Consider the following 24,292-nt stretch of genomic DNA (forward strand, 5'->3'; position numbering starts at 1 on the left):
CGATCACATGTTTCACTAATTCTAGAGTACTAGAGTACTAGAGTGTTTGAGTTTAAATAATTTTATTTTTGATCAATAGTACGTTTTTAATTGTTGAGAAATATTGTGTGTATCTAATAATAATTGATAAAAAATAATGATTTTTCCAGTAGAAAAGGGTGACGCCACTTCCGCTACGTCACTAATGACACGTATGTAAAATGGCGGCCGCGGCGACGGTGAGTAAAAGCCCCGGGGAGAGTTTGTGCTGAACCCGCTGTAATGTCGCTGTTTTACGGCAGGGCCGGGGGAGACAGCGGCGCAGATCCGCGGAGCGGGAGATAATCTGTCCGTAAAGACGGTCCCGCGGCGGGAACCCGAGTCTGGGCGGTTCTGGGGGGTTTAGTGTTGAATCTGCTGCTAACGGAGCTAACCCAGCTAGCCTGTGACGTCACTGCGGCGACAACTTCTGGGTTTATTTAATAACTATTAGTTTAATCATTATTAAATCATTATTACAGGATTATTAATGATTAAATCATTATTAAAATTCTGGGTTTATTAGAGTTTAATTAATAATCATTATTACAGGGTTAAACGGTGATTAAATCACTATTACTCATTATTACAGGATTATTAATGATTAAATCATTATTAAACTTCTGGGTTTATTAGAGTTTAATAATCATTATTAAATCATTATTAATCACTATTACAGGATTAAACGGTGATTACATAATTATTAAATCATTATTCATCATTATTACAGGATTATTAATCATTAAGATAAGATAAGATAAGAAAGATAAGAAATCCTTTAATAGTCCCCCAGAGGGGAAATTTCCAGGTTACAGCAGCAAAGGGGATAGTGCAAAACAAGAGGCATCAATATCACACAATATCACACAACAATAATAATAATAATAAACACTATAACACTATAAACAGTATATACAATAATAATAATAAGAAGAATAAGAAGGAGAATAAAAATAGTAATAAATAAAAAAATTCTAGTATACAAAAAGAAAAACAGATGGATATTTACAGATGTTATTTATGCACGTTGCAGAATGGTTTTTATTGTCAGGATTGTTTGTATTGTTTGTGGTCTACTGTGAGCAGTGCTGGTTGTGTAGTCTCACAGCTGCAGGGAGGAAGGACCGTCTGTAGCGCTCCTTCACACACCTAGGGTGAAGGAGCCTGTCGCTGAAGGAGCTCTCCAGCGCTCTGAAGGTCCTTCATGGGGTGGGAGTCCTTCTCCATCATGGATGACAGCTTAGCCATCATCCTCCTCTCTCCCACCACCTGTACTGTGTCCAGAGAGGAGCCCACGACAGAGCCGGCCCTTTTGATTGTTTTGTCCAGCCTCCTTCTGTCTGCAGCTGTGATGTTGCTGCCCCAGCAGACCACTCCGTAAAAAATGGCTGATGCCACCACAGTGTTGTAAAATGTTTTCAGGAGCTTCTCCTGCACACCAAAGGCCCTCAGTCTCCTGAGCAGATAGAGTCTGCTCTGGCCTTTTCTGTGGAGTGCAGAGGAATTAGTAGTCCAGTCCAGTTTATTGTTGAGGTGAACACCCAGGTACTTATAAGATGTCACCATCTCAATGTCCTTTCCCTGGATGTTCACCGGTGTCGGGGGGGATTTATTACACCTGCGGAAATCCACCACCAGTTCTTTGGTTTTCCCCGCGTTGATCTGGAGGTGGTTCTGCAGGCACCAGTCCACAAAGTCCTGGGACAGTTCTCTGTACTCGCTATCGTCTTCATCAGTGATGAGGCCGACGATAGCAGAGTCGTCAGAGAACTTTTGGAGGTGGCAGGTTGGGGAGTTGTAGGAGAAGTCAGCAGTGTAGAGAGTGAAGAGTAACGGCGCCAGGACCGTTCCCTGCGGGGCCCCCACACTGCAGACGACCATGTCCGATGTGTGGTCCCGTGTCCTCACATACTGTGGACGGTTGGTGAGGTAATCCAGAATCCAGGATGTGAGGTGACTGTCAACCCCTGCATTCTCCAGCTTGTCTCCCAGAAGTGCCGGCTGGATGGTGTTGAACGCACTGGAGAAATCAAAGAACATGATCCTCACAGTACTCCCAGGTTTCTCCAGGTGAGACAGGGCACGATGTAGCATGAGGATGACGGCATCATCCACCCCAATGCCAGGTTGGTAAGCAAACTGTAGTGGGTCCATCGCTGGGCTCACCATGGGGCGGAGATGTCGGAGGAGCAGCCGCTCCAGGGCCTTCATCAGGTGGGATGTCAGAGCCACCGGCCTGAAGCTGCTGAGGTCCTTGGGGTGCGGGTTCTTGGGAACAGGTACCACGCAGGATGTCTTCCATAGTGGTGGTACCCTCCCCAGCCTCAGGCTCAGGTTGAACATGTGTCCAACAATCCCGCACAGCTGGTCTGCACAGGACTTCAGGAGCCTGGAGCAGATGCGATCCGGACCTGCCGCCTTCCTCGCGTTCATCTTCCTAAGCTGATTTCTCACCTGGAGGGTTGTGACGGACAAGCTGGAGCGGGGGGGGGGGGGGGGGGGGGGGGGGGTGGGGGGGTGTATCAGAGGTAGTGGAGGGGGGTGGGGGGGTAGAGCAGAGAGTAGGAACAGTGGAGGGGGGTGGGGGGGTAGAGCAGAGAGTAGGAACAGTGGGGGGTCGGCTGTGGGATGAGCTTTGTTGTTTTGGGAGTGGAGGTGGGGGTGGGGGGGGAGCTGGAGGTGAAGGTGAAGGTGTCGATGACAGTGGGGGGGCTGTTGTTGAACTGAAGGAGGAGGAGGAGGGGGAGGGGGGGTGTCCTGTAGAAGCAGATGAAGGGGGTTGCAGCAGTTATTAACATTATTAATCATTACAGGATTACATCATTATTACATGACTAAATCATGGTTAAATGATGGTTAAACGGTGATTAAATCATTATTACATGACTAAATTATGGTTAAATGATGGTTAAACGGTGATTAAATCATTATTACATGACTAAATTATGGTTAAATGATGGTTAAACGGTGATTAAATCATTATTACATGACTAAATTATGGTTAAATGATGGTTAAACGGTGATTAAATCATTATTACATGACTAAATTATGGTTAAATGATGTTTAAACGGTGATTAAATCATTATTACATGACTAAATTATGGTTAAATGATGTTTAAACGGTGATTAAATCATTATTACATGACTAAATTATGGTTAAATGATGGTTAAACGGTGATTAAATCATTATTACATGACTAAATTATGGTTAAATGATGGTTAAACGGTGATTAAATCATTATTACATGACTAAATTATGGTTAAATGATGGTTAAACGGTGATTAAAGAGTCAGAAAAAGGTTTATTGCCAAGTTTGTTAAACACACAAGGGATTTGTTGTGGTGATTGGTGCAAAACAATACAAATATAAAAGTAAAATAAATAGGATGATTAAATGATTATTAAATGATTGGATGGTTTTTAGATGATTTAATGATTATTAAATGATTGGATGGTTTTTAGATGATTTAATGATTATTAAATGATTAGATGGTTTTTAGATGATTTAATGATTATTAAATGATTAGTTGGTTTTTAGATGATTTAATGATTATTAAATGATGATTAAATGGTTATTAGATGGTGATTAGATGGCTTTTAGATGATTAAATCAGAATCAGAGTCAGCTTTATTGGCCAAGTTTGAACAACCGACCAGGAATGTGAAGTTGGTAATGACGGCTCTGAATAACATTTATACCATGTTTGTTTTTAACGTGAAAGCAGCAGCACAATGATGATTAAATGATAATTAAATGATGATTTAATGATTATTAAATGATGATTTAATGATTATTAAATGATTAGATGGTTTTTAGATGATTTAATGATTATTAAATGATAATTAAAGGGTTATTAAATTCTTATAAACCAGTTGTAGAACCCGTAAACCCTCAGTCAGTGGTACCGGCCCAGAACGGGTCAGAGAGGTCTGGTACCGGCTGGTACCAGACCTCTCTGACCCGTTCTGGACCGGTACCGGCTGGTACCGGCCCATAACGGGTCAGAGAGGACTGGTACCGGTCCATAACGGGTCAGAGAGGGCTGGTACCGGCTGGTACCAGACCTCTCTGACCCGTTCTGGACCGGTACCGGCTGGTACCGGCCCATAACGGGTCAGAGAGGACTGGTACCGGTCCATAACGGGTCAGAGAGGGCTGGTACCGGCTGGTACCGGCCCATAACGGGTCAGAGAGGACTGGTACCGGCCCATAACGGGTCAGAGAGGTCTGGTACCGGCTGGTACCGGCCCAGAACGGGTCAGAGAGGTCTGGTACCGGTCCATAACGGGTCAGAGAGGTCTGGTACCGGCCCAGAACGGGTCAGAGAGGTCTGGTACCGGCTGGTACCGGTCCATAACGGGTCAGAGAGGTCTGGTACCGGCTGGTACCGGCCCATAACGGGTCAGAGAGGGCTGGTACCGGCTGGTACCGGCCCATAACGGGTCAGAGAGGACTGGTACCGGTCCATAACGGGTCAGAGAGGGCTGGTACCGGCTGGTACCAGACCTCTCTGACCCGTTCTGGACCGGTACCGGCTGGTACCGGCCCATAACGGGTCAGAGAGGGCTGGTACCGGCTGGTACCGGCCCATAACGGGTCAGAGAGGACTGGTACCGGCTGGTACCGGCCCATAACGGGTCAGAGAGGACTGGTACCGGCCCATAACGGGTCAGAGAGGTCTGGTACCGGCTGGTACCGGTCCATAACGGGTCAGAGAGGTCTGGTACCGGCTGGTACCGGCCCATAACGGGTCAGAGAGGTCTGGTACCGGCTGGTACCGGCCCAGAACGGGTCAGAGAGGTCTGGTACCGGCCCAGAACGGGTCAGAGAGGTCTGGTACCGGCCCAGAACGGGTCTGGTACCGGTCCATAACGGGTCTGGTACCGGTCCATAACGGGTCAGAGAGGTCTGGTACCGGTCCATAACGGGTCTGGTACCGGCCCAGAACGGGTCAGAGAGGTCTGGTACCGGTCCATAACGGGTCTGGTACCGGTCCATAACGGGTCAGAGAGGACTGGTACCGGTCCATAACGGGTCAGAGAGGTCTGGTACCGGCTGGTACCGGTCCATAACGGGTCAGAGAGGTCTGGTACCGGCTGGTACCGGCCCATAACGGGTCAGAGAGGTCTGGTACCGGCCCATAACGGGTCAGAGAGGTCTGGTACCGGTCCATAACGGGTCAGAGAGGTCTGGTACCGGCTGGTACCGGTCCATAACGGGTCAGAGAGGTCTGGTACCGGCCCAGAACGGGTCAGAGAGGTCTGGTACCGGCTGGTACCGGCCCAGAACGGGTCAGAGAGGTCTGGTACCGGCTGGTACCGGTCCATAACGGGTCAGAGAGGTCTGGTACCGGCTGGTACCGGTCCATAACGGGTCAGAGAGGTCTGGTACCGGCTGGTACCGGCCCAGAACGGGTCAGAGAGGTCTGGTACCGGCCCATAACGGGTCTGGTACCGGTCCATAACGGGTCAGAGAGGACTGGTACCGGTCCATAACGGGTCAGAGAGGACTGGTACCGGCCCAGAACGGGTCAGAGAGGTCTGGTACCGGCCCATAACGGGTCAGAGAGGTCTGGTACCGGTCCAGAACGGGTCAGAGAGGTCTGGTACCGGCTGGTACCGGTCCATAACGGGTCAGAGATGTCTGGTACCGGCTGGTACCGGTCCATAACGGGTCAGAGAGGTCTGGTACCGGTCCATAACGGGTCAGAGAGGTCTGGTACCGGTCCATAACGGGTCAGAGAGGTCTGGACGTCTGGACCGTCTGGACGTCTGGACCGTCTGGACCTCTGGACCGTCTGGACCGTCTGGACCTCTGGACCTCTGGACCGTCTGGACCGTCTGGACCTCTGGACCGTCTGGACCGTCTGGACCGTCTGGACCGTCTGGACCGTCTGGACCTCTGGACCTCTGGACCGTCTGGACCGTCTGGACCTCTGGACCTCTGGACCTCTGGACCTCTGGACCTCTGGACCGTCTGGACCGTCTGGACCGTCTGGACCGTCTGGACGTCTGGACCTCTGGACCTCTGGACCGTCTGGACCTCTGGACCGTCTGGACCTCTGGACCGTCTGGACCTCTGGACCTCTGGACCTCTGGACCGTCTGGACCGTCTGGACCGTCTGGACCTCTGGACCGTCTGGACCTCTGGACCGTCTGGACCTCTGGACCGTCTGGACCTCTGGACCTCTGGACCTCTGGACCGTCTGGACCTCTGGACCTCTGGACCGTCTGGACCTCTGGACCTCTGGACCGTCTGGACCTCTGGACCTCTGGACCTCTGGACCTCTGGACCTCTGGACCGTCTGGACCTCTGGACCTCTGGACCTCTGGACGTCTGGACCGTCTGGACCGTCTGGACCTCTGGACCGTCTGGACCGTCTGGACCGTCTGGACCGTCTGGACGTCTGGACCTCTGGACCTCTGGACCGTCTGGACCTCTGGACCGTCTGGACCTCTGGACCTCTGGACCGTCTGGACCTCTGGACCTCTGGACCTCTGGACCGTCTGGACCGTCTGGACCGTCTGGACCTCTGGACCGTCTGGACCTCTGGACCTCTGGACCGTCTGGACCGTCTGGACCTCTGGACCTCTGGACCTCTGGACCGTCTGGACCTCTGGACCTCTGGACCGTCTGGACCTCTGGACCTCTGGACCGTCTGGACCTCTGGACCTCTGGACCTCTGGACCTCTGGACCTCTGGACCGTCTGGACCTCTGGACCTCTGGACCTCTGGACCGTCTGGACGTCTGGACCTCTGGACGTCTGGACCGTCTGGACCGTCTGGACCTCTGGACCGTCTGGACCTCTGGACCGTCTGGACCGTCTCAGGCAGCAGATCAGACCTGCTGCTCCAGACCGGACCAGTCTCCTGGTCCCATGTCTGAGTCCTGATCACCTCTGGAACCTCTGGAACCTCTGGGTGGGGTCTGGACCGAGCTGGTCAGTCAGGTCCTGCTGCTCCACCAGGACCAGGACCAGGACCGTCTCAGTCAGGTCGTAGGGTACGCAGCGACGCGCACCGTTCTGCGTTGTTGTAACGCGGAACCATAAATCAGCCTTTACCCGGTACATAAACCTCTGTTCCCGTTACAGTTTTAACTAAAAGAAAAGGCAGAAAATGTCAGAAAAATAAAAACGTAATAAAGCTAACTGGGTAGTTTGTAGTCATTCATGGATAAAACAAGCAGCACTGGTGTCTAATGTGCTCCAACACAGCAGAGCTCATCATTTTATTTTGAACACTGACAAAACTCTAACTTAAAACTTAACTACAACTTAAAATGTGCTTGACACAAATGAAAGTTCAATTTTAACACGTGGGAAAAACACCTAACGTTTTAATTGATGTGTGTTATCAGGTGTAATGGCATTTTTAGGTTAGAAATAAGAACATTTCTTGGTAAGATCCTTAGTTTTTTGAGTGAATCAGTGAATTTGGTCGACTGTAAGTTCAGGGTTTTTAAATGAACATGAACCTACTGTATTATATCATTCAGTCTTGATGTCAATTAACATCTAACATCTTATTTATATTTATAATTGCTCTTTAACTAAACAAAAATATGTTTTATCAGATTACTCCATTAATCCATGGAATTTTCAGTAGAATACTGGATTACTAAAATATTCCATAGCTGCAGCGCTACATGACTTTATCTTCTCGTTACACTGCCCCCTGTAGGTTTGGCTGCTCATAGCACCTTAACAGATATTTATGCAGGTTCCTGGAAATGATGGGGTTTTTATAAACGTAGAGGGGGAAATATCTGTTTTTGTAAATACCAGCTCTGTGGAAACGTGGCATTACGGCTGAGTTCTGGTTCTGCGTCAAAACGACGCCGTGCCTACGCCGTAGGGTACGCGTCGACACAGACCACACGCCGTCACTGACGCCGTCGCTGACGTCACCTCCCACAAATTGTTACTCTGCGTGGAGGCGACGCAGACCACACGCAGACCGAGGGCTGTGATTGGTTCGCTTGGAAGCAACGCATTTCCTGTTTCCGGTTTGAAGCAGTTGTGAACTTTCAGCCTCTTTTCTTCCTGTGTGTGTGATTTTTTTGTTTTTGTTTTTGTTTTGTTTTTTTGCACAATAGTTGTCCTTATCTCTTTGATTCACTGTGACCGGAAAAGTCGGATAAACCATTCAGGAAAAGATCGCTAACTAGCGGTCGCGGGGGGAACTGCACCGGAGAAATGGAGTCACGGAGAAGTCTGAAGGTTCACGACGGTGTCACGGTGACGGCGTCGCGGTGACGGTGTCACGGTGACACCGTCACCGCGACGGTGTCACGGTGACGGCGTCACCGCGACGGCGTCACCGTGACGGCGTCGCGGTGACGGCGTCGCGGTGACGGCGTCGCGGTGACGGCGTCGCGGTGACGGCGTCGTTTTGACACAGAACCATAACTCAGGCTTTAGACGTGAACATGTGGACCCCCAGGTCCAGCTGGAGACTGGAACCTGGGGGTCCCTGTCAGGACCCGGTAAACCAGGACCCGGTAAACCAGGACCCGGTAAACCAGGACCCGGTAAACCAGGACCCGGTAAACCAGGACCCGGTAAACCAGGACCCGGTAAACCAGGACCCGGTAAACCAGGACCCGGTAAACCAGGACCCGGTAAACCAGGACCCGGTAAACCAGGACCCGGTACACCAGGACCCGGTAAACCAGGACCCGGTAAACCAGGACCCGGTAAACCAGGACCCGGTAAACCAGGACCCGGTAAACCAGGACCCGGTAAACCAGGACCCGGTAAACCAGGACCCGGTAAACCAGGACCCGGTAAACCAGGTTAACCCGTGACTGTGTGTTCCAGGAGACGTGGTGGCTGCTGCTGCTGCTGGTTCCTCTGGGCCGGACCTTCTACGTCCCCGGGGTGGCTCCCAGAGACTTCAGGGAGGGGGAGACGGTGGACATTAAGGTGAGACCACAATATATATATATCTATATAAGATAAGAGACTTCAGGGAGGGGGAGACGGTGGACATCAAGGTGAGACCACAATATATATATATCTATATAAGATAAGAGACTTCAGGGAGGGGGAGACGGTGGACATCAAGGTGAGACCACAATATATATATATCTATATAAGATAAGAGACTTCAGGGAGGAGAGACGGTGGACATCAAGGTGAGAGGAGGGGGGACGGTGGACATCAAGGTGAGAGGAGGGGGGACGGTGGACATCAAGATAGAATATATATATCTATAGAGACTTCAGGGAGGAGAGACGGTGGACATCAAGGTACCAGAATATCTATATAAGATTTGAGAACCTGATTACTTTGTCAGAATCATTTCCTTCTCTGCACTAGTGTAGTTTCTGTCAGCCTGTTTCAGTTCTAGTTCTAGTTTAGTCTTTGGGTCAGCTATCACTTTAGTTTTTATTAGTTTTAGTCACGTTCATTCTCCTTTTAGTCGTGTCAAGTTTCAGTCGACTAACACACCCCCTAATTTCTACCACTACCCCTAAAAAAGAAGCCACAAACTTTAGGGCCCTTGTAATCTTCCCAGGCCTGTCCCAATACTCCCACTACTCCTACTTTCAGCACCAGCCCTAGATTAGCTGCTACGTCACTGCGTGGTTTACGTTCGGGTACGTAAGCGACTGCGTAGTTACGTTTGCACAAACGTCACACCATATCAGGAAGCCCAGAGCTAAAAGCTGTTTTAATTTCAGCTGTAGCGCTGTTAATATGACACTTTATTAAGTTTTAATATTTTTTCAGGCGTAAAAGTAACCGTTAAGATCCCCAACCTGGATCAGTTTATCCAAATAACGCCTGAAATTTGATCCGATGTTTTCAGCGATGAGAACTCGGGAGCTGATTTATGGTTCTGCGTTAAATCAACGCAGAGCGTACAGCGTAGGGTACGGCATAGGTTACGGCGTATGGCGTAGGGTACGACGTAGGGAACGGCGTACATCGTAGCGTACGGCGTATGGCGTCGGGTACGGCGTATGGTGTAGGGTACGGCGTAGGATACGGCGTAGGGTACGGCGTAGGGTACGGCGTAGGGTACGGTGCGCGTCGCCGCGTAACCTACGGTGTAGGGTCTGCATTGGTGTAATGCGCAACCGTAAATCAGCCTTTATTCTGGCGTGATCTTCGCAACAACGACCAAATGAGGTATGATGTACATTCACTGAGTGAATATTATGAAAGTAAAATATATATTTCTCGCTAGAAATATAATGAAAATGCATTTTTATGCAGAAACTAACTCAAAATATTGATTTTATTCACTAAAAAATAAGAAATATCCGCCATGTTTCTTTTTTTTTTGATTCAGTCTGCAAATGACGACGAAAAGCATTCTGGGAAATCTTTCAAATGCTGACTTCGGTCAGCGAGTCAGCATCTTAAAACCCTCGCTGTGTAGGGACAGATTCATAAGCACTCCCCCTCATTTAAGCCACTCCCCCTAGGTGAAAGAGGAAGTGGGAACCACTACCCTCACGGGAACGCGCAACATTTAGGGGTAGGGCTGAAAAGTAGGAGTAGGGGGGGTCGGGACAGGACCTTAGTCTTAGTTTAGTCAGGGACCCGGGGAGGGTTTGGGGTCTGGACCAGGTCTGGACCAGGTCTGATGTTCCTGGTCTGGACCAGGTCTGATGTTCCTGGTCTGGACCAGGTCTGATGTTCCTGGTCTGGACCAGGTCTGATGTTCCTGGTCTCATGCTCCGTTTCTCTGCAGGCGGTGAAGCTGACCAGCTCTAGGACCCAGCTGCCCTACGAGTACTACTCCCTCCCCTTCTGTAAACCTGAGGCCGTCGTTTACAAGGGAGAGAATCTGGGTGAGTAACGGGGGAGAATCTGGGGGAGTAACGGGGGAGAATCTGGGGGAGAACCTGGGTGAGTAATTAGGTGGAGTAACGAGGGGGAGTAACGGGGGAGAGTAACGGGGGGGAGTAACGGGGGGGGGGGAGAACCTGTAACTTCGTAACGAGGAAAGACACAGAAACTGCCTGGAATGGTCTTTTAACCACTCCTGCAGGAGGGGAGAGCGACAGCAACGGGGGCAGAGCCCTGACAGCCAATACTTCCCCAATTATTCTCCCCCTGCATGATGCTTTTATTGAGAAACTTGACAGGAACTGACCATATAAGGACAGTCAACAGTGGGTGGAAGTGATAACGTGTGATTGAGTCCTGACATTACAGTAGACGGATGTCACCAGAACAGTCCAAAACCTTGAGTAGATCAGGAAGTGGCTGGTGTGACTTCTGTTAATAAAGCATGTGACAGTTTCATAAGGACAAAACAAGTTTAAAGGTTAATTAACCTCACAATTCCCTCCTGTTGTCCTTTTGAAACTTCAACTAATATCCGTCCTTTAGGCTTAGAATAGTAGCCTCATATTAAGGTCAAACATTTAAGAAATAGCAAGGGGAGCTTATAACACACTTAATGCAAGCTTGTTAACGAGTAATTATATGTCAAGGGAGAGGCGAAAACCCCAGGCTGTATGGGGCAAAATTCCTCTCCGACCCTCTAGTGAGCGATCACTCATAGCCAAGACACATACAAGCTTAAAACATTTCACAGTAAACAGTGTACACTCCAGTGTCATCATAAACATCCTTGTCATCAGTTAGAGTAGAATACTGGACTAAGGAAGTTTGGATGGTTCTCTGGACCATTGCACGGAGACATGGAATGTTACAGGTAATGAAAACACAGAACAGTACAAGGACAGTAATAATTGGAATCATAATTTTAGTCATGTCAGTCCAGGGGCCGGAAGTCAGCCAGGACCCAAAAAGAGGTGCCTGCTGAACGTCTGTCTTCTGACACGACTTTGGCCAACTGACGTAATTCGGATATAGCTTTGGTAACATTAGCTTCAGCACCAGTTTCTGAACGTACATCAGTGTTCCTAAATTACAACAGCAATGTAAGTAAAGAGTTTGAGGAACAATTCCTAACATGTCAGCGTGACTCATTAGTGGAAAAGTTTCCTCCATCTCTCGGGCTCCTCTCCAGCTTGTTGTAGCCAGTCAGTTTGGGCTAGTCTTCTTCTTCAGGCCCGTGGCTGGTGAGTAGGCGTCAGGTGAGTTCTTCAGCGGACAAGGGTTTTGATACCGTCGGACTTCCGGCCTACTCAGGGTCTGGAAAGTTTTCTACTAGCCTGCACTGTGACTGGTGGACGCACGTAAATCGTTCAGCCATCTTTACTGCTGTCGGTGTCGCGATCTGGACCACGATTTTCATTTCACCAATCAGGATCTGGTCACCTGGTTTCAGCAATTCCTGCTTAGGAGAGAGAGGGGAAAGCGGCAGCTCACAAGAACTTTGAAAATCTTTTCAGCAAACAATTTATTCATCCACATCGAGAGTGGATCAGCCTCTTCGGCTTTCTCTTGCCATGGTTCTCCGTCCCACTGAGGGAGCTGGAACGGGCGACCATGCACCACCCCAAGGGTGTGACCAAAATTTTTAAAGTAGGTATTTGGATACTTATATTTAGATACTTATATTTTGTGTACTATACCCTGCCTCCCTCCTGTTTGAGACATGAGACTTCCCATGGCTCAATTTAGCTACCAGGGGGACCAGGTATTTTGGAAGTACTGGTTTGCTTCGCAGCATAAAGGCCTTCTGAAGTTACAGTAGCACCTTCATTTAGCCAAATGTCCTTTCCCTGGAAGGGTCAGGGCTGCCAGAGTCCTGACGTCTCCCCAGATAAGTGGTTCTCCCACTTCTTGACCTTTGCACCCTGGCAGGTCGGGGGTCTGACTTAATGATTATCTAGAGTCAGTTATCCCTATGTCCCCCAGTTCCCCCCGCCGTCACCGTAGATTAGAACTAAGTGTGGCAAAACCTGTTAAATTCTGTCTCCTACCTTAGTCAAGGACAACAGAATTTTCTTATTTCAACCCAAGTGGGTTATGGTTTTATTAAAGTAACAAGTTAATAACATAACGGTCCAGTGACAAAACGGTTAATCACATAACGGTCCTGGCCGTTCATGCTCGGTGCCTCACAGACAAAACTGTCCGTGCAGAAACTCTCCTGCAATGTAAAACAGTAGTTCCTAGTGAACATATATATATATATATATATATATATATATATCAATAACTTATTGTTACAAACCCTACGCCACACTGATTACATCTGGTGTGCACTCACAGTTCCCTTGTGCCTAAAAGGACTGCTCAACGGGTTTGTTTCTTCTTCTTCCACACCCCTTTCTGTGTAAAATGTCACTGACAGCAGGTTCATGAACACGCCCTTCTACTGTATCTAAAACACAGCGCTGCTCATTTTACGGGACGAAACCCAACCTGATGAAGCTGTCAATCATCAGTACTTGATTTTACGACAGATAAAATAAAGAAAAATGATCTATGTTTCACACTCGTTTAACAGTCAACCCCATCATGCACAGCTCATACTTGCAATGACAAGAATTACATTTCCATACGATCTGGGTCAAATACAGTATTACAAACGTAATCTGCAACCATTCAAACGGTGAATTAACCCCATTTGACAATTCTACGTCACCATGTCTCCATTCAGGGCTTAGAATGATTCAAAAAAAACTTCTCTTCTATGGAAGAAGGGAGCTTCTCACTTGAAACACCACCCGATAAAAAAGTCTCCCTCGTCAGACTCAGATCACACCGCCTGAAGAAGCCAGTTATTTGTATCATTTTAACAACAACTTTCCCATAGAAAATTTAACACTAAACTCACGCACATCAAGTCCCCAAAATGAGAGGACACTTCGCTCTCAGGATTCACCAAGCCTCATCCCCACACACACACACACACACACACACACACACACACACACACACACACACACACACACACACACACACACACACACACACACACCACCATGACCTTTGGCCCTGCTGCAGCTTTGCAGCAGCTCCCTTTCCTCCACTTTCCAATTTCTTATTTTGAGTTCTCCCGACCCTGACGGTCCATTTCTCCGTCTCCGTCCCCAGACGAGGTCCTGATGCTGCTGGACCTTTAATCTTATATTATTATATTACAGGCGAGGTCCTGATGCTGCTGGACCTTTAATCTTATATTATATATTATTATATTACAGGCGAGGTCCTGATGCTGCTGGACCTTTAATCTTATATTATATATTATTATATTATTATATTACAGACGAGGTCCTGATGCTGCTGGACCTTTAATCTAATATTATATATTATTATATTATTATATTACAGGCGAGGTCCTGATGCTGCTGGACCTTTAATCTTATATTATTATATTACAGGCGAGGTCCTGATGCTGCTGGACCTTTAATCTTATATTATTATATTACAGGCGAGGTCCTGATGCTGCTGGCCCTTTAATCTTATATTATATATTATTATATTACAGGCGAGGTCCTGATGCTGCTGGACCTTTAATCTTATATTATATATTATTATATTACAGGCGAGGTCCTGCGCGGCGACCGCATCGTCAACACCCAGTACAGCGTGGAGATGAGCCGGGACAGGAAGTGCCAGCTGGTCTGCAGCAGGAAGTTGAGCCTGGACGAGAGCAAGCTGGTGGCCGAGAGGATCCAGGAGGACTACTACGTCCACCTGTGAGTACTACGAATGCTGAATTATTCAGGACTACTACGTCCACCTGTGAGTACTACGAATGCTGAATTATTCAGGACTACTACGTCCACCTGTGAGTACTACGAATGCTGAATGAATTATCCAGGAGGACTACTACGTCCACCTGTGAGTACTACGAATGCTGAATTATCCAGGAGGACTACTACGTCCACCTGTGAGTACTACGAATGCTGAATTATCCAGGAGAACTACGTCCACCTACGACGGAGTATTAGGGCCAAACGAAGACAAAAAAAACTGGAAGTTACGAGAATAAAGTCGTAATATTACGAGAACCCCCTGGGTCTGATCTGGTTCTGGTCTAACCCTGGTCTGGTCTAACCCTAGTTCTGGTTCTGTACTGGTCTAACCCTGGTTCTGGTTCTGTATCCAGGATTGCAGACAACCTCCCGGTGGCCACCCGGCTGGAGTTTTACCCCAACAAGGAGGGAGACGAGGAGCAGAAGAAGGACGTGCAGTTTGAGCACGGATACCGACTGGGCTTCATGGACAACAACAAGGTACGGAGACGTGGACGAGGGACCGGGTCTGACCGGGGAACCGGGTCTGACCGGGGGACCGGGTCTGACTGGTTCTGACTGGTTCTGACCCGTTCTGACCCGTTCTGACCCGTTCTTCTCTTCCCCACAGTTCTACCTGCACACCCACCTGTCCTTCATCCTGTACTTCCACCGGGAGAAGGTGGAGAAGGTGGAGGAGGGAGAGGAGGAGCTGCACGAGTACCGGGTGGTTCGGTTCGAGGTGCAGCCGCAGAGCGTCAAGGCTGAAGGTGGGTTCCCCAGAAAGGTGGGTTCCCCAGAAAGGTAAAGGTGGGTTCCCCAGAAAGGTAAAGGTGGGTTCCCCAGAAAGGTGAAGGTGGGTTCCCCAGAAAGGTGAAGGTGGGTTCCCCAGAAAGGTAAAGGTGGGTTCCCCAGAAAGGTGAAGGTGGGTTCCCCAGAAAGGTGAAGGTGGGTTCCCCAGGCCCGGTTCTACGGAGCTAGAACGGTCTCATAATTCACTACTGCACACGCCGAGCCACCAGTGCACACGCCGAGCCACCGGTGCACACGCCGAGCCACCAGTGCACACGCCGAGCCACCAGTGCACACGCCGAGCCACCGGTGCACACGCCGAGCCACCGGTGCACACGCCGAGCCACCAGTGCACACGCCGAGCCACCAGTGCACACGCCGAGCCACCGGTGCACACGCCGAGCCACCAGTGCACACGCCGAGCCACCAGTGCACACGCCGAGCCACCGGTGCACACGCCGAGCCACCGGTGCACACGCCGAGCCACCGGTGCACACGCCGAGCCGCCACTGCACACGCCGAGCCACCACCTCACACGCCGAGCCACCGGTGCACACGCCGAGCCGCCACTGCACACGCCGAGCCACCACCTCACACGCCGAGCCACCAGTGCACACGCCGAGCCACCAGTGCACACGCCGAGCCACCACCTCACACGCCGAGCCACCACTGCACACGCCGAGCCACCGGTGCACACGCCGAGCCACCGGTGCACACGCCGAGCCACCGGTGCACACGCCGAGCCACCACCTCACACGCCGAGCCACCACTGCACACGCCGAGCCACCAGTGCACACGCCGAGCCACCAGTGCACACCAAAACCAGACCTAGACTAAAATGTTAGCTTGATCCAAAGACCAGACTAAACTAAAACTGAAACAGGCTGATATATATGTTTTTATGTTCTATCATTTTAGTTTTTATTAGTTTTAGTCACGTTCATTTCGTTTCAGTCGACTAAAAGTCGTGATAAAACACAGAAAACATTTCAAATGCTAAATGAGAGATTTGATGTTTCTGTTCAGTAGTGGAGGAACTGTGTTTATGATGTTTATGACTGTTTTATTCCTTTATTCCCCAGACCTGAAGGCTGCAGAGTCTGATAAAACCTGCTCCCTCCCCGAGTTCAGCAGCTCGGCCCCCCAGGAGATCGACCCCAGCAGGGAGAACACGGTGCTGTTCTCCTACTCCGTCCACTGGGAGGTTAGTGTCCCGTAACCATGACAACCAACACGGTGCTGTTCTCCTACTCCGTCCACTGGGAGGTTAGTGTCCCGTAACCATGACAACCAACACGGTGCTGTTCAGCTACTCCGTCCACTGGGAGGTTAGTGTCCCGTAACCATGACAACCAACACGGTGCTGTTCAGCTACTCCGTCCACTGGGAGGTTAGTGTCCCGTAACCATGACAACCAACACGGTGCTGTTCTCCTACTCCGTCCACTGGGAGGTTAGTGTCCCGTAACCATGACAACCAACACGGTGCTGTTCAGCTACTCCGTCCACTGGGAGGTTAGTGTCCCGTAACCATGACAACCAACACGGTGCTGTTCAGCTACTCCGTCCACTGGGAGGTTAGTGTCCCGTAACCATGACAACCAACACGGTGCTGTTCTCCTACTCCGTCCACTGGGAGGTTAGTGTCCCGTAACCATGACAACCAACACGGTGCTGTTCAGCTACTCCGTCCACTGGGAGGTTAGTGTCCCGTAACCATGACAACCAACACGGTGCTGTTCAGCTACTCCGTCCACTGGGAGGTTAGTGTCCCGTAACCATGACAACCAACACGGTGCTGTTCAGCTACTCCGTCCACTGGGAGGTTAGTGTCCCGTAACCATGACAACCAACACGGTGCTGTTCAGCTACTCCGTCCACTGGGAGGTTAGTGTCCCGTAACCATGACAACCAACACGGTGCTGTTCTCCTACTCCGTCCACTGGGAGGTTAGTGTCCCGTAACCATGACAACCAACACGGTGCTGTTCAGCTACTCCGTCCACTGGGAGGTTAGTGTCCCGTAACCATGACAACCAACACGGTGCTGTTCAGCTACTCCGTCCACTGGGAGGTTAGTGTCCCGTAACCATGACAACCAACACGGTGCTGTTCTCCTACTCCGTCCACTGGGAGGTTAGTGTCCCGTAACCATGACAACCAACACGGTGCTGTTCAGCTACTCCGTCCACTGGGAGGTTAGTGTCCCGTAACCATGACAACCAACACGGTGCTGTTCAGCTACTCCGTCCACTGGGAGGTTAGTGTCCCGTAACCATGACAACCAACACGGTGCTGTTCAGCTACTCCGTCCACTGGGAGGTGGGTGTCCTGTTGTCATGACGACCGGGGGTCCCCGACCGTCGCTATGACGACCAGGTCCCAGTAGGCCTGTGTTGAAAAAATCGATTCTCCGATTTTAAATCGATTCTCATATTAATTCCTAAAAATCAATTCATATGTCTAAAGATCGATTAATTTTTTTTTTTTTTTCCATCATTACATTACAACTTTTGGTACTTTTTTGTTTGTGCCCAAAAAAGGAATATTTTGTTGGACACGGGAATAACTGGTGCCATGATGTTTTTGCCTTTAAATATGTTTAAAGGTATGAAAACATTAAAGTTTTCAGTTATAATTGCATACATTGTGTATATTTCTTTGCTTTATTATACTGTCTTGGGGTTACATTTGCATAAATGTTAAAAACCAAATTCTCATGAATGGGGAAAAAATAAAAGCGATTTCCTCCGTCTCTGTTTCCTCCCTGGATCTGTTTGGTAATTCTACACGATGTTTCTGTTTCAGTTCTATCAGCATTCTGGGAGCTGATTGGTCCTTACAGCATCATTAGCTGCAATACTTGCTGTTGAATCTCAATATAATACTAGTATTCATATGTTGCAGAACTACAGTCATATCATTCATGCAACAGCTGAAAAAACTGTTTTATTAACACTAACCCAAATCAATATCGAATCGTGATAATCGATTCTGAATCTTAAGAATCGGAATTGAATCGATTCTTGATATTTGAATGGATCCCCAGCCCTAGGTCCCAGTCTCTGAGCGTCTCTGTCCCTCTGGTCGTCATGACGACGTGTCTCTGTCCTCCCCAGGAGAGCCAGATCAAGTGGGCGTCCCGCTGGGACACCTACCTGACCATGAGTGACGTCCAGATCCACTGGTTCTCCATCGTCAACTCCGTGGTGGTCGTCTTCTTCCTGTCTGGTAGGTCTGACCGGGTTCTACAGGGGGGGTTAGAGTCCCAGAACCGGGTCAAAGACCGGTCCCAGAACCGGGTTACAGACCGGTCCCAGAACCGGGTTAAAGACCGGTCCCAGAACCGGGTTACAGACCGGTCCCAGAACCGGGTTACAGACCGGTCCCAGAACCGGGTTAAAGACCGGTCCCAGAACCGGGTTAAAGACCGTCCCAGAACCGGGTTAAAGACCGTCCCAGAACCGGGTTAAAGACCGGTCCCAGAACCGGAGGGGGATGGTCTGGTGTTGGATTTTTATCCAGAATTTTCCAAGACTGTTTGTATCTCAACAGGCTTTCAGATTCAGATTCAGAGAAACTTTATCCAATTCAGGACAACTAAGCAGCAATACAAGACAGTAAATCCGCTCAGCTGCCGGCCGGTCGACAACGAGCAGCGACCCGAAACCGGAACAAAGCAGAGAGAGTGACGTTGGGGGTGGGGGGAGGGAGGAGGGAGAAAAAGGCATCTTCACACTGTGTATAAGTACACAGTAGGGCTGGGCGATATGGACCAAAAGTCATATCTGGATATTTTCTAGCTAAATGTTGATACTCCATATACATCCATATTTTTTCTGTGCCATAATTGGGGTTTCCCCCAAAGCATTATAGCATAGCATCTCTGTTAGCTTCATTTTTTCTGAGCAAACCCTTAAAAAAACAGTCAGTTTTAATACAAAGCCTCGTTCCAAATGTCACACAGGTTCATTTATTAACAGAGGTCTGCACAATATCAACATGTATAAAACACATGAAATAAAAATAAACTGCCTGCATATATAGAATAAAAATGCTTCTTGAATAAAATAAAACAAATATCCCTTTCCTGCATAACAATTAAATTAAAATACACTGTAATTAATACAATGTAGACAGTAACAGGCAGACTTTTCCACTGAGGTTGATAGTTGTGCAAATAACAAAACATTTGTGACAATCTCAAATAAAATATGCAAGTCAATTTGTCACAAAATAAGCTAAATCAAAATCATAAAAAAAAAAAAAATTAATCAATATAAACAATATTGTCTCGTACCATATCGCATTTGAAAATATATCGATATATATTAAAATCTCGATATATCGCCCAGCCCTAGTACACAGTGAGAAAGTGCAAAAAAACACCTCAGCACAGAAAGCACATGACAAATTTAACATCATCATCACAAAACTTATAGCCAGGAAGGCGTTGAGTTGAGGGAGCTGGTTATCAGTAAGTGTGTGTAGCGGTAAGTCCGTGAACTTCGCCCAGAGCTGCTCCTCATCCAATGTCCTTGATGTTATCAGACGGCTCGGTCAGTTCTGATCCAGGTCCACAGATGTTCCTGAGAGGGGAGGGTTAGTGGGGGCAGAGTCACCTTGTTTACATTCCACCAGGGAGATTGTGACCAGAGCGATCGGGCAAACCGCTCTGTCAAGGTCAGATTATAGAATCAACAATTATATTGAAAACAGACAGACTCAGTAATTTTCCGTCTGCCTTCAGTCTCTGGTTCATCAATGGCGACTCCAATCAGTGCTTTAGTGTGGATTTACAGCCGTTGCCAGCGTGTTATACAGTAATATGTGCTACTATCATTACATTAAGAAACAGTTTGGATGAATCAACAGTTACATTATTTCTAATATATCTGAAGTTAGAGAGATTACATTGGATTCATAGATCTATTTATTTGTTGTTTGAAGAGTAAGTGAGTCCATCAGGATTCCCAGATATTTGAACTCCTGTACGACCTCAAGTCTTGTTCCCTGTACAAGTACAAATACACCAGGAGTTATTCTTCATAGCTAGTTATGGGCGGAGCTTCAGGGCTGGTTTATGGGCGGGGTCTCCTGCTGTCCACCTGAGGTTTGAGGGGTTAAGTTCTGCTGCTGTTAGCTGATGTTAGCATGTGTTAGCGGCTGTTAGCTGATGTTAGCATGTGTTAGCGGCTGTTAGCTGATGTTAGCATGTGTTAGCACGTGTTAGCTGATGTTAGCATGTGTTAGCTGCTGTTAGCACGTGTTAGCGGCTGTTAGCTGCTGTTAGCACGTGTTAGCGGCTGTTAGCTGCTGTTAGCACGTGTTAGCGGCTGTTAGCACGTGTTAGCTGCTGTTAGCATGTGTTAGCTGCTGTTTAGCTGCTGTTAGCTGGTGTTAGCTGCTGTTTAGCTGCTGTTAGCTTGTGTTGGGATGTGTTAGCTGCTGTTAGCATGTGTTAGCTCCACATGAACCTTCTCTCCATCTTCTCCTGCAGGAATCCTCAGCATGATCATCATCAGGACGCTGAGAAAGGACATCGCTAACTACAACCGGGAGGACGACATCGTACGTAGCTCCGCCCCCGCGTAGCTCCGCCCCTGTTACCCTGGTAACCATGGTAACCCCCTGCTAGCCCCAGCTAACCCCCCTCTGGTTCCAGGAGGACACCATGGAGGAGTCTGGATGGAAGAACGTCCACGGAGACGTGTTCCGACCGCCGCAGTTCCCCATGATCCTCAGCTCCCTGCTGGGCTCCGGCATCCAGCTGTTCTGCATGATCCTCATCGTCATCTGTGAGTCACTTCCTGTTCCTGTTCCCACTTCCTGTTCCTCCTCATGAGGGGTCAGAGGTCGGGGGTCAGTACCGGTACTGGGTCTCCATTAGTGATGCACCGAAATGAAAATTTGTGGCCGAAACCGAAACCGAAAATAATAATAAACACTTGGCCGAATACCGAACATGGTTCTTCAGCAGTTTTTCATTTATTTTGCCAATTTTTTCACCATTGCATAAATCAAATAAATTCGATTTAGGCTTTTAAAAGAAAAATATCTTTTACAAAATTCCAAGGTAGAAAATATTTGTTGAACATAAAAAACTGAACATTTTTTAATTTCCCAGCATTTCTTAAATATACCAGCAGACATTATAGGCCTACCAGTAAACATTGTAACATAGGCCTTAAAACAATAAAAATGTTTTTTATCATTTCAAATGATAAATCAAACTTGTAGCTGAAAGACTTTGCAGATGTTTCCCCTCTAGATATTTGAGCAGAACATTCATGTCAAACAGCCATTCTTGTTTTATTCTTTGCCACTCTAAAATACTTCCACACTGCTGACATGTTTGCACCACTTCACTCCACGCTCTAACGTTTGATTTCCTCATCTAAACCTGGAATAGATTGATTTATGTTGTTTTGGTTCCACCTGCTGGTGAATGTTGGTAAAATTCTTATGTGGTTACTTTTTGGTTGGACAACTATTTATGTTTGTGGTGCAACCGTTACGGAGCGGCCAGACCATATTATATTACAACGCCGTTATTAATTGTTAGTTTTTTTCCCCACTTATTCCACCGAACACCTAAAGTGTTTTTTTACCATTTTCGGCCGAACAATTTTGGTTACCGAACAATCGGTGCATCACTAGTCTCCATCTCTTCTTCTCTTGTGTTCCAGTCGTGGCCATGTTGGGGATGTTGTCTCCGTCCAGCAGAGGAGCCCTGATGACCACTTCCTGTTTCCTGTTCATGTTCATGGGGTAAGAGTCCAGAACCAGAACCAGGTCCAGAACTGGACCGGAGGGCTGCTAGGCTCCGCTAGGCTCCGGTTCCTGGTTCTGACCTCCGTCTCTTCCAGGGTTTTCGGCGGATACTTCGCCGGCCGGCTGTACCGGACACTGAAGGGCCATCGCTGGAGGAAAGGAGCTTTCTGTGTGAGTCTCCCCGGTCCAGACCAGACCCAGGTCCTGGTCCCAGAACCAGAACCAGGTCCTGGTCCCGGTCCAGACCAGACCCAGACCCAGGTCCTGGTCCCAGACCCAGACCAGACCCAGAACCAGGTCCTGGTCCTGGTCCCGGTCCAGACCAGACCCAGACGTTCAACAGAACCAGGTCCCGGTCCTGGTCCCGGTCCAGACCCAGACCCAGAACCAGGTCCTGGTCCTGGTCCTGGTCCCGGTCCAGAACCAGACCAGACCTTCATCAGAACCAGGTCCTGGTCCTGGTCCCGGTCCAGACCCAGACCCAGAACCAGGTCCTGGTCCTGGTCCTGGTCCCGGTCCAGAACCAGACCAGACCTTCATCAGAACCAGGTCCTGGTCCTGGTCCCGGTCCTGGTCCCGGTCCAGACCAGACCCAGACGTTCATCAGAACCAGGTCCTGGTCCTGGTCCCGGTCCAGACCCAGACCCAGACCCAGGTCCTGGTCCAGGTCCTGGTCCCGGTCCAGACCCAGACCAGACCTTCATCAGAACCAGGTCCTGGTCCTGGTCCCGGTCCAGACCCAGACCCAGACCCAGGTCCTGGTCCTGGTCCCGGTCCAGACCAGACCCAGGTCCTGGTCCCGGTCCAGACCAGACCCAGAACCAGGTCCAGGTCCCGGTCCAGACCCAGAACCAGGTCCTGGTCCCGGTCCAGACCAGACCAGAACCAGGTCCTGGTCCCGGTCCAGACCCAGAACCAGGTCCAGGTCCTGGTCCCGGTCCAGACCCTAACCCTCTCCCTCTCTCCCCAGACGGCGACGCTCTACCCGGCCGTCGTGTTCGGGATCTGCTTCGTGCTGAACTGCTTCATCTGGGGGGAACACTCGTCCGGAGCCGTGAGTCCAGATCTCTGTTAACGAGCAGTTAGAATGAAAGCTGCAGCAGCGATGGACGGGTGAACGGGCCCTAATAATAATAATAATAATTAAAGCTGCAGCAGATGAATGGATGAACGGGCCCTAATAATAATAATAATAATTAAAGCTGCAGCAGATGAATGGATGAACGGGCCCTAATAATAATAATAATAATAATAATAATAATAATAATTAAAGCTGTAGCAGATGAACGGATGAACGGGCCCTAATAATAATAATAATAATAATAATTAAAGCTGCAGCAGATGAATGGATGAACGGGCCCTAATAATAATAATAATAATAATTAAAGCTGCAGCAGATGAACGGATGAACGGGCCCTAATAATAATAATAATAATAATAATAATAATTAAAGCTGCAGCAGATGAATGGATGAACGAATGAACGGGCCCTAATAATAATAATAATTAAAGCTGCAGCAGATGAACGGATGAACGGGCCCTAATAATAATAATAATAATAATAATAATAATTAAAGCTGCAGCAGATGAATGGATGAACGAATGAACGGGCCCTAATAATAATAATAATAATAATAATAATTAAAGCTGCAGCAGCGATGGATGGATGAACTGATGAACGGCTGAGCGGGTGAACGGGCCCTCGCATGTGCAATTTTCACCAATAAAAGGTCAAGGACTCATTACCGAGTCCGATGAACCACCATGACTGTTTATATCAAACCATTCAAGAGTTATGGTAGAAAGTAGGAACTATCAAGTATGGACCAATCAGATGAAGGGGGGCCGCGCTTTTTGGCGTCTAGCGTCGCCACGGTAACACTTTTGAAAGAGAAAAGTAAGGCGCGTCGTCGCAGGATGTAGACACACATTGTGATGTATAACACACCTGGGTGCACGTTACGGTTCGGGCCGTATTAACGGCCGAAGGAATGGCATAAACTGCGCCAAAATTGCGCCCTGCTGGTGTCGGCGCTGCTGTCCGGGACTGCCGGTCACTTCCACCCCGCTTTAACTTTCCCAAACTCG

At 48.7% G+C, this 24,292-nt stretch overlaps 2 protein-coding genes across 2 annotated transcripts in view; one reads left to right on the top strand and one right to left on the bottom strand.

Annotated features, from left to right (window-relative positions):
* The window catches only part of LOC133457541 (protein NLRC3-like), a 549,537-nt gene that overhangs the window by 458,373 nt on the left and 66,872 nt on the right, over nucleotides 1-24,292 (bottom strand). The window lies entirely within an intron of this gene.
* Nucleotides 195-24,292, top strand: part of tm9sf4 (transmembrane 9 superfamily protein member 4) — a 31,322-nt gene continuing 7,224 nt past the window's right edge. The window contains exons 1-13 of the mRNA XM_061736887.1: nucleotides 195-218; nucleotides 8,844-8,948; nucleotides 10,729-10,828; nucleotides 14,449-14,602; nucleotides 15,016-15,142; nucleotides 15,273-15,411; nucleotides 16,516-16,637; nucleotides 18,551-18,662; nucleotides 20,932-21,002; nucleotides 21,097-21,229; nucleotides 22,121-22,202; nucleotides 22,301-22,376; nucleotides 23,176-23,259. Coding sequence (XP_061592871.1) covers nucleotides 201-218; nucleotides 8,844-8,948; nucleotides 10,729-10,828; nucleotides 14,449-14,602; nucleotides 15,016-15,142; nucleotides 15,273-15,411; nucleotides 16,516-16,637; nucleotides 18,551-18,662; nucleotides 20,932-21,002; nucleotides 21,097-21,229; nucleotides 22,121-22,202; nucleotides 22,301-22,376; nucleotides 23,176-23,259 — 1,323 coding nt within the window. The 5' untranslated portion in view covers nucleotides 195-200. The remainder of the gene's footprint in view (nucleotides 219-8,843; nucleotides 8,949-10,728; nucleotides 10,829-14,448; nucleotides 14,603-15,015; nucleotides 15,143-15,272; nucleotides 15,412-16,515; nucleotides 16,638-18,550; nucleotides 18,663-20,931; nucleotides 21,003-21,096; nucleotides 21,230-22,120; nucleotides 22,203-22,300; nucleotides 22,377-23,175; nucleotides 23,260-24,292) is intronic.

Source organism: Cololabis saira, chromosome 12 (assembly GCF_033807715.1).
Source record: "Cololabis saira isolate AMF1-May2022 chromosome 12, fColSai1.1, whole genome shotgun sequence".
Taxonomy (NCBI): Eukaryota; Metazoa; Chordata; class Actinopteri; order Beloniformes; family Belonidae; genus Cololabis; species Cololabis saira.